Here is a 12,668-nt window from a genome sequence, read left to right as displayed (position 1 = left end):
ACTGACCTTGGACAAGGGTGCCAAGAACATTCAATGAGAAAAGGATAGTTCGGCAAATGGTGTTGGAAAAATTGGATATCCACGTACAAAAGAATGAAATTGGACCCTTATCTTTACTCAAAATGGATTAAGGATTTAAACATAAGAACTATGAAAGTCCTAGAAGAAAATGTAGTGGAAAAACTTCATAGCATTGGTCTTTTTTGGATACAACACCAAAAGCAAAAATTAACAAGACTGGCTACATCAGACTAAAAAGCTTCTGCCCAGAAAAGAAAAAAAAAAAATCGACAGAGTGGAAAGGCCATCTGCAGCATGAAATAAAATATTAGCAAACCATACATCTGATAAGGGGTTAATCTCCAAAATATATGAGGAACCCCTACATCTCAATAGCAAAGCCAAACCAAACCGACCCCCCACCAAACCTCCAAACAGCCCCCCCTTAAAAATGGGCAAAGGACTTGAACAGACATTTCTCCAAAGAAGACTTCCAGATGGCCAACAGACACATGAAAAGATGTTCTACATCACTCATCATCAGGGAAATGCAAACCAAAACCACAATAAGAGACCATCTTGCACCTGTTAGGATGGCCACTATTTAAAAAAAAAAAAGTGTCAGTGAAGATGTGGAAAAATTGGAGCCCTTGCACACTGTCGGTGGGAATGGAAACTTGTGCAGCCACCATGGAAAACAGTATGGGGGGTCCTCAAAGAATTAGAAACCGAACTGCCACATGAGTCAGTATTCCACTTCCGGGTTTTGGTCTGGATTGCAATCAGGATCTCGGAGAGATGTCTGTACTCTGGATATTAGCCAGCCTCAAAAAAATAAAAAAATAAAAGTAAGAAAAGAAGGAAATCCTACAACTTGTAACAACCTGGGTGACCCTGGTAGACGTTACGTCGAGGGAAGTGGGCTGGTCACAGAAGGACAGGTACCACATGCTTCCACTTACACGATGGGTCTAAAACAGGCAAACTCACAGGAGCAGAGAGCGGGGCGAGTGGTGGTCGCCAGGGGCTGGGGGAGGAGGAAACGGGCAGCTGACAATCAACGGTACGGAGCTCCCGTCAAGCAAGATGAAGGAGCTCTGGAGATGTGCTGTGCAAAGCCCGTCCCACAGTTAACAAGACTCCAGTGCCCACTTAGACGTTTGCTAAGGAGGTAGATCTCGTGTCAAATGTGCTCACGACAATAAAAAAAGACACGAACGGCAATCAGTATGAGGAGGGCGGGGCGCCCCCAGCTGAGACCTCACTACCGCTGGTCCCCAGAGCGGACGACACGGTTTTTCCCCAACCTAGGCCTATGCAGCGGGGTTTACAGACACACCCTAGTGGGATTTATACAGGAAGTTTTATAGGGAACGCGAATCAGAAATTTATGTCCCGGGAGAGGAGAGGATTCTGTTTAGAAATGTCATGGCTCTCGCTCCAAATGCCTCATTGAATACAGATTCCATATGTGGCTTTTACGACTCCAAATGTTAGCTTGAGGAAACGGAGACGCTCCCTCTCTACCTTCTCAGAACAGGGAGGGTGGCTCTGAGCCTGGAGCTGCGAAGTGCAGGAAACAGCAGGCGGTGTCCAAGGCCATGCCGTTTGCCCCGGCACCTCCTCCTTCGCTGGCTTTCAACAGACCAAGGAAAAAGGTAAAAATAAGTAAGTTGCAAGTCGATTTCAGCTCATCCCAATGTTTCCAAAAATAGAATCAAGCATGGTTCAAATGAGGCAAAACACTGTGGTTGTAACTTTCCATGCTGTCACCTTGCCCTCTCTGGACAGGGACGCCTCCCTCTCATCTCATGTCACCTCCCCCTACATACCCAGACACTCCCATGCCGACTTTTAGGGGATGCTGGGCTTATGGAGCTATTTTATTTGGGGCTCTTTAGAAGGGCCCCTTTTTCCTCCTTCTGGACCCAGCCACACTTCTCCTGAGCTATGTGAGTACCTCTACACTGCCCTGCCAGCTGGCTTGCACACCTTCGTAAATGGGGAACTCACCACTGCACAATGCAACCCATTATTTTCCAGAAGCAGCAATGATAACGATCCCGAGCCTGCTCCCTGGTCCTGGGATTCTTGGATTCTACCCTCAAGAGCCACCAGGAGGGAAGGGGTCAGCTGCGTCTGTCCTGGGTTTGGGGAACTTCACAGAAGATTCCGCCCGCCTCCGCTCGATCTCCCTGCCCACATTAACTCATGCCCCGGGAAAGTTTTCCTTTCAAGCCTGAGGTCCTCCCACACCAAAGTCCCATGTTGAAGCCAGCCCAGCCAAGAGTACTTTTATTTAAATCATCTCTCACTTACAGCTTCCTAACTCCTACTTTATTAAGAAACACGAGTTTTCGGGATCACTAAATTAAACAATGGTGTTTATTAAGGGGTGACTGTGTTGCTGCTGCTTTGAACACTTTGCGTGGATTCTTTCTTTCGTTATTACATCAGCCCATTTTACAGATGACAAAACTGAGGATCGATCAGATCACGTGACTGCCTGATGGCGCAGAGCCAGTGTAGGTGGCAGAGCCAGGACCGGATCCAGGCACCGAGGCCCGAGCCCTGACACCCTCCCCCCCCCCCCCCCGTCACCTCCCCCTGGTACCGCCCTTTGCGCAGGGACGCTCACCGCGTTGAGACCGCAGAGCTGGTAGCTGGCCATGGTGACGACCACAGTGATGACCTGCCAGCGGTCGAAGGGACTCCGCAGCAGCTCCAGCACGGACACCAGGTGGATGTTCCTCTGCAAGCGGCTCTCTGCCAGGACCTCCTCCACCTCTCGGGAGACATCCTCTTTGCCCAGGAAGGTTCGGAAGGCTGCACACAGGGACCATCACAGACTTTCAGGAGGGATTAGGATGTTTGCAGTGGACGGTCCCACCACCCAGACACACGCCTTGTCAGGGACAGAGCTGGCAGGGACCTTTGAAACCGAGGAGTCCCGAGCCTTTGTTTAAAAACAGAGCAGGAGCGCCTGGGTGGCTCAGTCAGGTCAGCACCTGACTTCGACTCAGGTCATGATCTCGTGGCTCGTGAGTTCGAGACCCACGTCGGGCTCTGTGCTGACAGCTCAGAGCCTGGAGCCTGCCTCCGATTCTGTGTCTCCCGCTCTCTCTGCCCTTCCCCTGCTCGCGCTCTGCCCCTCTCTCAAAAATAAATTTTAAATAAAATTTTTTTTAATTTTTTTTTTCAACGTTTATTTATTTTTGGGACAGAGAGAGACAGAGCATTAATGGGGGAGGGGCAGAGAGAGAGGGAGACACAGAATCAGAAACAGGCTCCAGGCTCTGAGCCATCAGCCCAGAGCCCGACGCGGGGCTCGAACTCACGGACCACGAGATCGTGACCTGGCTGAAGTCGGACGCTTAACCGACTGCGCCACCCAGGCGCCCCTTAAATAAATTTTTTAAAAACTTAAAAAAAAAAAAAAGGAAAACAGAGGCCCAGAGATGTGCAATGACTTGCCCAAGGTCACATGGTTGGCTAGGAGAAGAGCCAGGAGGAAACACTGGTCTCCTGGGGGCCCTGGGTTCAAATCCCCTGCTACCACAGTGCATCTGTCCGTGGTTTGTAAGCATTCCTGCCTCACACGGCTGCTATAGTAACTGGATGACGTACATACACTAAACACGGGCTCAGAGCTTCACACACAGGACGTATTCCTTTGAAAAGTATTTACTGAGTACCTCCCATTTGCCTGGACCTGTGTGCTCTCCTCATTGGAGGCACTCAGATGGTCAGACTGCCTGCTTCTTGGCCAGGATTCTGGGAGGAGATTCCGTCATCCGAAGGAGAACTGAACTAAATGACCTCCAGGGCCCTTTCCCTCTGAGACACAGGAACCTTGCGTGGAAATACTCTCAAAGGGCTAATCTTCCTAGTATTCAAACTCGCCCATGTGACTTAGGCCTTTTCCAGGCTGAACACTGCAAATTTCCAGCCTCAGCGAACCTGCCATTTCTGACTAAGCCTTTAATGGTGCAAACCTCCACATAGATATGTATAAAGGTGGGCTTATGGATTAGACCCCTGACAGCATAATAATCAGATAATAGCAGATGCTTTCAGAACATGGGTTTAAATGTTCAGTGCTCTGACATTTGTCCTCCTCCAGAGAAAGGTGGCCGTGGTGGCGGCTCCCGTGGACAGTCCATTCCAGACACAGTGGGCATCATCCTTAAAAACACTGCACTACAGCACAGGGCATATGAAATTGCTCAAGTAGCAAAACAAAATCCCCAACACACACACACACACACACACACACACACGCACACAAACAAAAACACAAAACAAAACAAAAAGGCTATTAAAACTTGCTCCAGATTCTACAAAAAGCAAGCCCGTGAGACTCTGGGGTGTCATTTCCAACAGTACACTGAAAACTGCTTCAGAATGTTTCTTTCATAAGCTATGATTTAATACTTTTGCTAGTTTTTATTAAGGATAAACGGGAGAAGTAGCTGAATGAATAACATTTCCATGTCATTCACTTAACTACAGTATTGCTAATACTTCCTCAAAGTTCAAAATGCAACACTCATATGATAAAGTAATCCTGAAGTCTGAGGGCAGGAAAATATTTCTCTCTCCTCCCTGAAATACATGCTTTCCATGTAAAATAAAAGAGAAATCTACAGCCTATTCCCCTCCACCATCCCCCTTTCCCCTTGGCTGCCAGGAAGCTCTCAGCTCTTAACAGAGTTTCCTGGAACAAAAGTCTTCTTTCTTCAAAGCCATGCTTTCCTCCTTCTTTTAAAGCATCAATTTAATTTCCTGTTGTATATGTGCTCAGAAAGACAGTTTCTTTCTACTTGTTCCACACCCTTCCTCGAAGTTTCCTGTGACTGGGTGAGGACGATTATCCGATGGGGGACAGTATCATGGCGGACACGGAGATGCACCACTCACATCGCCTTCAGGAAAGGACTCCCCACCGTAGCTGTGAGCGCGTGGTTAACTGACACCACCCTGCCCCCGCCCTTGGCTTTGTGGATATGCACTCAACCTTGAAGCCCAGGTGATGCTGTTCCCACAGTGACTCCCGGCCCATGAGTGGGCACGGTGGGGACGCAAGGGCACGGCCGTGTTCACCCGGTGGGGAGAGCTCCCCACTGGGTGTGCAGAGACTCAGCCGGGGGGGGGGTGTCCCGGTCTGAGGCTCTCCTGCTCTATCCTGCCTCCTCCCTCTCCCTTTCTCAGTGTTACTCTCCAATGAAACTTCCGCACTCTTGGCTCCTCCTCAGCACCTGCTTCCTGGAGAAGCTGACTGCAGCGATGAGCCGCTCAAAAGCAAAAACAACCAGTTTAGCTCTGTTCTCAGCTTTCAAAGTGCCAAGCTGCTTTGGTTCTTACTACCTCCTCCTGACCTGTGACCATAGCCCACTAACGGCTTTCCTGGTCTGGCTGCATCATGTCCCGTAGAGCTCCTCCCGTAAACCTGTCCTCCACGCCGCGGCACCAGTCCCCCGGGCTCGGCGCCTGGCCCGCGGCCCTCCCTCAGCTCCCACCCTGCTGCGTCACTCCCAAGCGGATCGGTGGCTCATCTTTCCTACACCCTTGTGCTTCTCGGCTGTCTGCACCTGGCCATGCTGCTCCCTCTGCCAGGAACACACTTCCAGCCTTTCCTTGCCTGGCTGCTCCTTCCCGCCCTCCCAGATGGCCAAGCGGACAGGAGAGCGTGCCTGGCCACTCCGGGTCCTCCCGGTCCCTTATGCCTTCCCATCTCAGCACCATCCCCAGCACCTCCTCCTTCCGCTTGCTGCCCACACCTTGAGGCCTAGCGCCTGGTGCCTGCCGGGGGAGGGGCACGGTTTGCGTCTGTAGATCTGAGCCCCGACCCCGCCCTTCCCACACCCGCACTCCTGACCTCTCGGGCCGGATAACTCTGTGGCAGGCACGGTCCTGTGCATTGTGGGGCATTTAGCGGCATCCCTGGCCTCTACCCACCAGATGCCGGAGGAGCTCGGCACCAGGGACCATCAGAGCGGCCTCCAAGCGTCGTTTACAAGAGCCGACACGTGGAGACAAACCTGAGTGTCCGCTGATGGGTGGAGGCGTACGGAAATACACACACACGTGTACTTACACACACAGACACGCACACATGTACACTTACACGTGTATTCACACATGTATACTTACACACATGCACCTGCACACATATACTTACACACACATGTATACTTACATACATGCACATGTATACTTGCACACACACACACAATGGAATATTCAGCTACAAAAAGAGGGAAATCCTGCCATTCCCAACAACATGGATGTACCTTGAGGGCATCACACTAAGTGAGACAAATCAGACAGAGAAAGACAAACACTGCATGATCTCACTTACATGCGGAATCTAAAAACAACACAAAACAAAAACCCCTCCCCAAAGCAAACTCACAGATACCGGGAACAGACTGGTGGTTTCCAGAGGTGGGGGTGGGGGGGGCGGGCACACGGGTGAAGGCGGGCGAAAGTACAAACTTCCACTTACAAAAGAAACAGGTCCTGGGGGTGTGACACATTGTGACTACATGACTACAGTTAACAATACTGTAGCGTATATTCCAAAGCCGTTTAAAGAACAGACTTAAAAGTTCTCATCACAGGGAAAAAGTTGTAAGTGTGTGGGGGCACATGTCAGCTGGGCCTATTTTGTGGGGACCGCTTCATGTTATATACAAATATTGAATCGCCATGTTGTACCTGAGACTAATATAACGCCATATATAACGCCAACATATAATGCCAGTGTCCGTTATATCTCAATGATCAAAATAATTTAAGAAAATGTCTCCAGACACTGCCAAATGTCGCCAGTTCAGAACCACCGTTTCAAACAGGCTTCTGGGTCCTCCCAGGAGGACGTCACACCAGAGCAGGCCCTGTCCTACCCCTGCCAGCCTACCGCCCTTCTCCCCTGCAGGACCTGGCCCCTGTGTGCTTCCCTACCTTCCAGATAACCTCCCCCCTCCCCACCTGCCCCACTACACTCCTTTCTGTTGGTGATCACTCCTAATAATTATGGCCCCGTGGGATTCAGTTCTGGGGTCCTTCCCACCCCAAATGTATCCTCACTCCTGGCTCACAAATGTCCTTTGGAAAACAGCAAACAGCAGTAACAGGAAAGCCGAGCTGGAGTCCTGAGGGGCACCAGGGAGGGGTGCATTCGTGCTGTCAGAAGAGAGAGGGCCCTTGAGCAGGGAGCCAAAAGACAGCAAGTTGCCTCACACATCCCGGCACTCAGGAGAAACACTGGTACTTTTACTTCTTTTCTCTCTCCAGAACGTTCTTTTGGCCTTTCTGCATTTGAGTAGCCTTGTTCTTTGAGCCTCAGCTCAGATACCCTCTCCTTCGGGAAGCTTTCCCTGATTTCCCCCGGTGGGAAGTGAGGGAGGGGCGGGCCAGGTGGAGAGCACAGGATGGAGGACCTGCCTACAGGTCTCATCTTGTCACCGAGCCCCACTGATGCCACCTTCCTGTTCTCGAGTCGTGTGCCCCTCTCAGGCCCCAGGTCCTGTGTCAGTTCAGTCTCAGCACCTCTCTGTGGGCTCCTCATGCTGGTCTCCATCCCCCAAGACGACCTTCTCCTGCACTCGAGCCTTGGCTGTCCTGCCCCAGCCAGCAGGACCCGAACTCACTCTGCCCCATGGTGGCCCTGCCCACAAGCCCCTCCACCTCGAGACTGTCCCCTCCCATCTGTCCTGACTGAGAAGGACCTCCGCCCACCCCCACGACACGCCTCTGTGCCTCACACATGCTCCTTCTGCCACTTTGTGGCCTGTCTGGAACATTCTTTTCCAGGACCCGCTCAGCAGCCATGTCTTCCGGAAGCCCTCCCAGCCCCGGTCACGGCTAAGCACCTTCTCCTCACTCCTGGCCATGACAACGTGTCCACGCAGCTGCCATGCCCACCCCATGATGCCCCCAAGCAGGAGGGTACCCTGGGAAGTGTGTGGGCCGCGGGGTCAGAGTCGCCTGCCCTCCTGCGTGACCTGTGTGACCCCAGGCAGCGGCTGCTTCTCTCTGAGCTGTCCTTCCATGGAACGGAAACCATAAAACCTACCTCTGGGGTGTTTTTGAGAATAGAAAACAACGTATGTGAAGTGCCTGGCACGTAAATGGTGTCCGATGAACAACGGTTGCCGCTGTTGTTTTATTTCTTCTCTGCAGAGCCGGGCACCAAGTGTGTTTTCCAGTGACGTGTTTGAATGAAGAGCAAACACTGAGACTTGGGGGTGACAGGGGAGGGCACGTTAGGGGCACAGAAGTGGGCTGTGGCGCAGCGGACAGGAACAGAGGGAAACGGCAGTGAGCGTGACAGAAGGCAGTCAGTGAGGGAGCCAGCATCCGAGTGCAGTGCGGCTGACAGGCAACGGGCTCCCGCAACCCTCAGCCACCCCGTGGGGCAGAGCAGCAGTGACCCCCACAATGCACACAGACTGCCAGGGCACCGGGCATGTGCTTGCCGCCTCACGGGCGCCTGGCACAGGCTCCATCCGGGGTGGGAGACCCTCCCGGGCTTCAGGCCCCCGCAGGGCTCTGCCCATACCGGGAGGACCTCGCCGTGACCCGGCCCACCCGTGGCACCCGGCTGGCCACAGAATCCTGCGGGTGGGAAGGGGGTGGACTGCTTCCGGTCTGCGGCTTCCTGCGGTAAAGTCTAACGCCCTCTTTTCTCCGGAGGCCACGTTCCTGCGGTCACGTGGAGACACGGCCTTGAATCCTTCACTGCCTCGGCCTCGAGGCCCACCTGAGACCGGCCCCACCACCGTCTGGGACGTGTGGGGGAAAGTGGTTTAGCTCTGCCAGGCCCTGCCGACTGGTGGACACTTGTGTTTCAGGTGCCCCGGGCTGATGGCAGACTCCCATCGGTCCGGAGGAACGCACAACCCTTGCTTGGGGAGGAAGCATCGGTTTTTTACAGGGACAGTCTCAGGGCTGGTTGACAGAAACTGTGGCCCTGCCCAGAGCCAATTCTCAGCACGTATCAGCTCCAGGCAGTGTGCCAAGTGTAGGAGTCGGAGAAAGGAGCAAAAGCTATAGACGCTGAAGAGGCAGCGTCCCCTTCAAAGTCACTCACGTTTCCCAACATGCATTTTGTGGAATACCAACTCCCAGGGAAGCTCCACGGAATAAGACTCCTCGGTCAAAGAAGTTCAGTGTCACTGTATGCTCTATCTCTTGGTTCAAACTTTATCTCAGAATAATAAACGTTCTGATAAGTCCTGCACAAAGACACCCGTTTAACTTTGTTTTGCTCCATAGTTCCTAAATCCATTTGCTGGAGCACCTGAGGAAGTACACCAGGAAATTTTTCTCTGACTTTATGTGACATGTGTCACAGAGGGAGTGAATCTAGGCTGTCCCCATGGCTGGAGGGAGAATCCCATGGAGGACACTGATCAGAGGGTGGAGGCAAATACCACAGTTTGCTTGCTATCTTTGTCTTTGAAGGGACACCTTGAAAAGCAGAAAGAACCCGCGGTAGGCAGAATAATGTCCTCCCAAACAAGTCCACATTCTAATCCCCAGAACCTGTGTATATGTTAGCTTCTAGGGCCACAGATATGATCCAGATAATGATCCTGTGATAGGGAGGTTATCCTGGATTGTCTGGGTGGGCCCAGCGTCATCCCTGTGCGAGGGAGACAGGAGGTCAGAGTCAGAGAGGATGTGCTGGGAACAGAGCGTGGAGGGGATACACTTTAAAGGTGGAGGAGGGGCCACCAGCCAAGGAATGGGGGCACCTCTGGAAGCCGGAAAGGGCAAGAAACACTTCTCCCCTGGAGCCTCTAGAAGGAATGCAGCCCTGCAGCCCCTTGGTCTTAGCCCAGTGAGACCTATCTTGGAGTTCTGACCTCGAGAAGTGTAAGATAATAAATTGGTACTTTTTTCAAGGAATTGCCAAAAAGTCTCGATCTGGCAGCTCAAACTAAACCACTAAGTAAGTGCCAAGTTTCTTTCATCTATTCCTGTATTGTTTTAAGCCACTAGGTTTGTGGTAATTTGTTAGAACAGCCACAGAAAACTGTTTTAATTAGACAGCTGCACCCCCCACCCCCCAAGTCACTTCTGGTGCGGCATGGGAAAAGCACGTGATCTCTCTCAAGGTGGAGCTGAGGTCACCTAGGTCTCCGGTCATTAGGACAGCTCCTTGGGGTGACACTGCAGAGCACCAGCCCAGAGCCTGGCTCACTGCAGATGCAAAACACATACTGTCCCCTTTGCGGGGGATAAGCCAGCATTATGCAAAACCCAATAAGGGAAAATTGGGGGTGTGTCTGCCCAGTGCTGTCTGAGGTCTGGGAGGGAGGGGTTGGAAGGGACAGGGGTCACAAACTCCAGCTGAGCAGCCACAAGCCTGGTGTTTAGGCTCACAGCTCTAGAGCCCGGCTGCTAGGCCTTGAGCCCGTGTTATGCCATGTCCTGGCTGGGCGACCACGGCTGAGCTGCTCAGCCTCTCTGTGCCCTAATAATGCCTGGCTGGCAGACTGTGGCTTGCAGACCAGGTGGGGGGCATGCACCTGGAGAGGCGCCCAGCCCCGGAAAGTGCTCACTGGGTGTCCTATGGCGGTTGGGGGGGGGTGCCTGTTGGGGTGGGGCCCACGGACTTCCTCCCTAAAGGTCAGTCCGGCCTCTCGGCAATTCCTTCCCGGGTGGCGTCTGTGCGGGCGCACCAGAACAGAGGACAGGACCATCCTGGCATCTAATTCTGCCTGAGCGGTCACGGCTGCCCGGAGCTCAACAGGTATGGATCCTGAGGTCGTCTTCCCTGTCCGGTGGGGAAGGGTGCGGGTGCTGGGTCAGGGCGGAGTCTAGCAGAGCAGGGTGCTGGCTCACCTGCCACATGTTAGCTGTACTCTGTGGACGACACGGGCCACGACCTCCACTGGACAGGCCTGGGAGCCTGCTCCCGGCCGGAGCCCGGATGGCCTCGGGGATTTGGAATTGGGCTGGTGTGCCGACCGGGTAAATGGGTGATGAGCGGGACACGGTGCAGTCCAGCTGCTTTCATTCACGATCGCCGAGGGCCGAGCCCCAACGTTCTGCCCGCCCAGCTTCACACGGGCAACGCGAAACAAAGATGGGAAGAAGAGCAGGTGTTCTTGACGGGTCTGACTCGCATCCCTGAAGTCTCCAGATCAGGGAGGTGGTGTCTGAGGTTGTGCCCGCACCTGGCCAGCTCAGAGAAAGAGCTGGAAGCTGACTGCAGCCCTAGTCAGGCCCTCCAGTACCCGCCCCCCCATGCCCCACCCCCAGGGAAAAAATGGGAAGAGGTGTGCGGCAGAGAGGAAAGGCGGAGGTGGGTGGGGAGCACAGACTGAACTGGGTTCCATCCAGCCTCTGCTGCCCCTAGCCTGGCACCTGGGCCCGCCTCCCGCACCTCTGTTTCCTCGGGATGCGGGGGGTCAGAGCGAGTGCCTGACTCTGCACTGTGCCTGCCATAGCACGAGCGTCGTTTGCCGGCCCCTGTGACCAGCTGTGTTATGGTGTCATGGGGTGGTTAAGGGCCCCCACTCTGCGGCCACACTGCCGGGGGCTCAAATCCTCACTTCTCCCCTTGTCACCTCATCTGAGGCCAGGTGAGTTACTTCCTGTTCCTGTGCCTCAGGTTCATCATCTGTAAAATGGACACAGTTGCGGCGAGGCTGTCTGCGGAATGAAACGTCAGCACACGCCAAGTCCTCAGAAGTGCCACTGCTGCTCCCAGTGGGCCGGGAGCACCAGGGGTCTGTTAACTATCCCAGGAGGCACCTGCCACACCCCCACTTTATTCTCCTTTTCTTCCTTTCTAGCCTGACGGGGTTCTACTGGGTGTTGAACGGTGTCCCCATAAACATATGTTGAAGCCCTAACCTGGTAATGATGAACGTGACCTTATCTGGGAACAGGGTCTTTGCCGATGTGATCAGTATTTCAGTTAAGATGAGGTCGCCCTGGAGTAGGGTGGGCCCTCGATAAGAAGGAGAGAAGAGACACAGAGACAGACACGCGGGGAAGACGGCCACGTGAGGACGGAGGCAGAGCCTGGACAGAGGCAGCCACAGCCACAGGGTGCCAAGGCCGGCAGGCAAACACTGGAAGCTGGGAAAGCAAGCGGGTCTTGAGGACAGGTTGACTTTGGACTTCTGGTTTCCAGAACCGGAGGGAACACCTGTTGTTTGAAGTCCCCAGTTTCTGGCGCTGTGTTACGGTCGCCACTGCCCCCGATCGACCCTGCTAGCGTTTATCGCCTCCAGCTAGAGTGAAGCGCGCGGCAGCCTGGAGACGTCCCTCTTGTGGCCCCGAGGGGCCCTGTGACAAGGCAGGCACAGGGGCTGCAGGTGGAGCGGGGGGCCACGACCCTCTGCAGCCACGTGCCTGGCACAGCACACACCCCCTCTTCTGAGAGGAGCACACCTCAGGGCTTCTGAAACTGGGAGGTTTCACCGAAGCATTAGTTTTCAGCAGCTCCTGGGATTGAAGTTTGAGTTCAATACCAACAGCAGTAGGATCCAAAGCGGGGAACCTAGCAGAAGACCAGGGAAGTCCTGTTTGTACTGTCACAGCACTGCATTAGGGACTGATCCTGGAGCCTTCCCAGGGACCGCATAAGGCTGGTGGGGGCTCCACCATGAGGGGGAGCCGGCAGGGTGCCCCTCACCTCCGCT

The 12,668-nt window shown here is 53.7% G+C and overlaps 1 protein-coding gene across 3 annotated transcripts in view; it reads right to left on the bottom strand.

Moving 5' to 3' along the window:
- The window catches only part of SLC2A9 (solute carrier family 2 member 9), a 256,914-nt gene that overhangs the window by 82,315 nt on the left and 161,931 nt on the right, over window positions 1-12,668 (bottom strand). For all 3 annotated transcript variants that reach the window (XM_043572969.1, XM_043572968.1, XM_043572967.1), the window contains one exon: window positions 2,639-2,826. In XM_043572969.1, the coding sequence (XP_043428904.1) occupies window positions 2,639-2,826 (188 nt within the window). The remainder of the gene's footprint in view (window positions 1-2,638; window positions 2,827-12,668) is intronic.

Source organism: Prionailurus bengalensis, chromosome B1, assembly GCF_016509475.1.
Source record: "Prionailurus bengalensis isolate Pbe53 chromosome B1, Fcat_Pben_1.1_paternal_pri, whole genome shotgun sequence".
NCBI lineage: Eukaryota > Metazoa > Chordata > Mammalia > Carnivora > Felidae > Prionailurus > Prionailurus bengalensis.
This window is presented reverse-complemented; position numbering and strand designations above follow the sequence as displayed.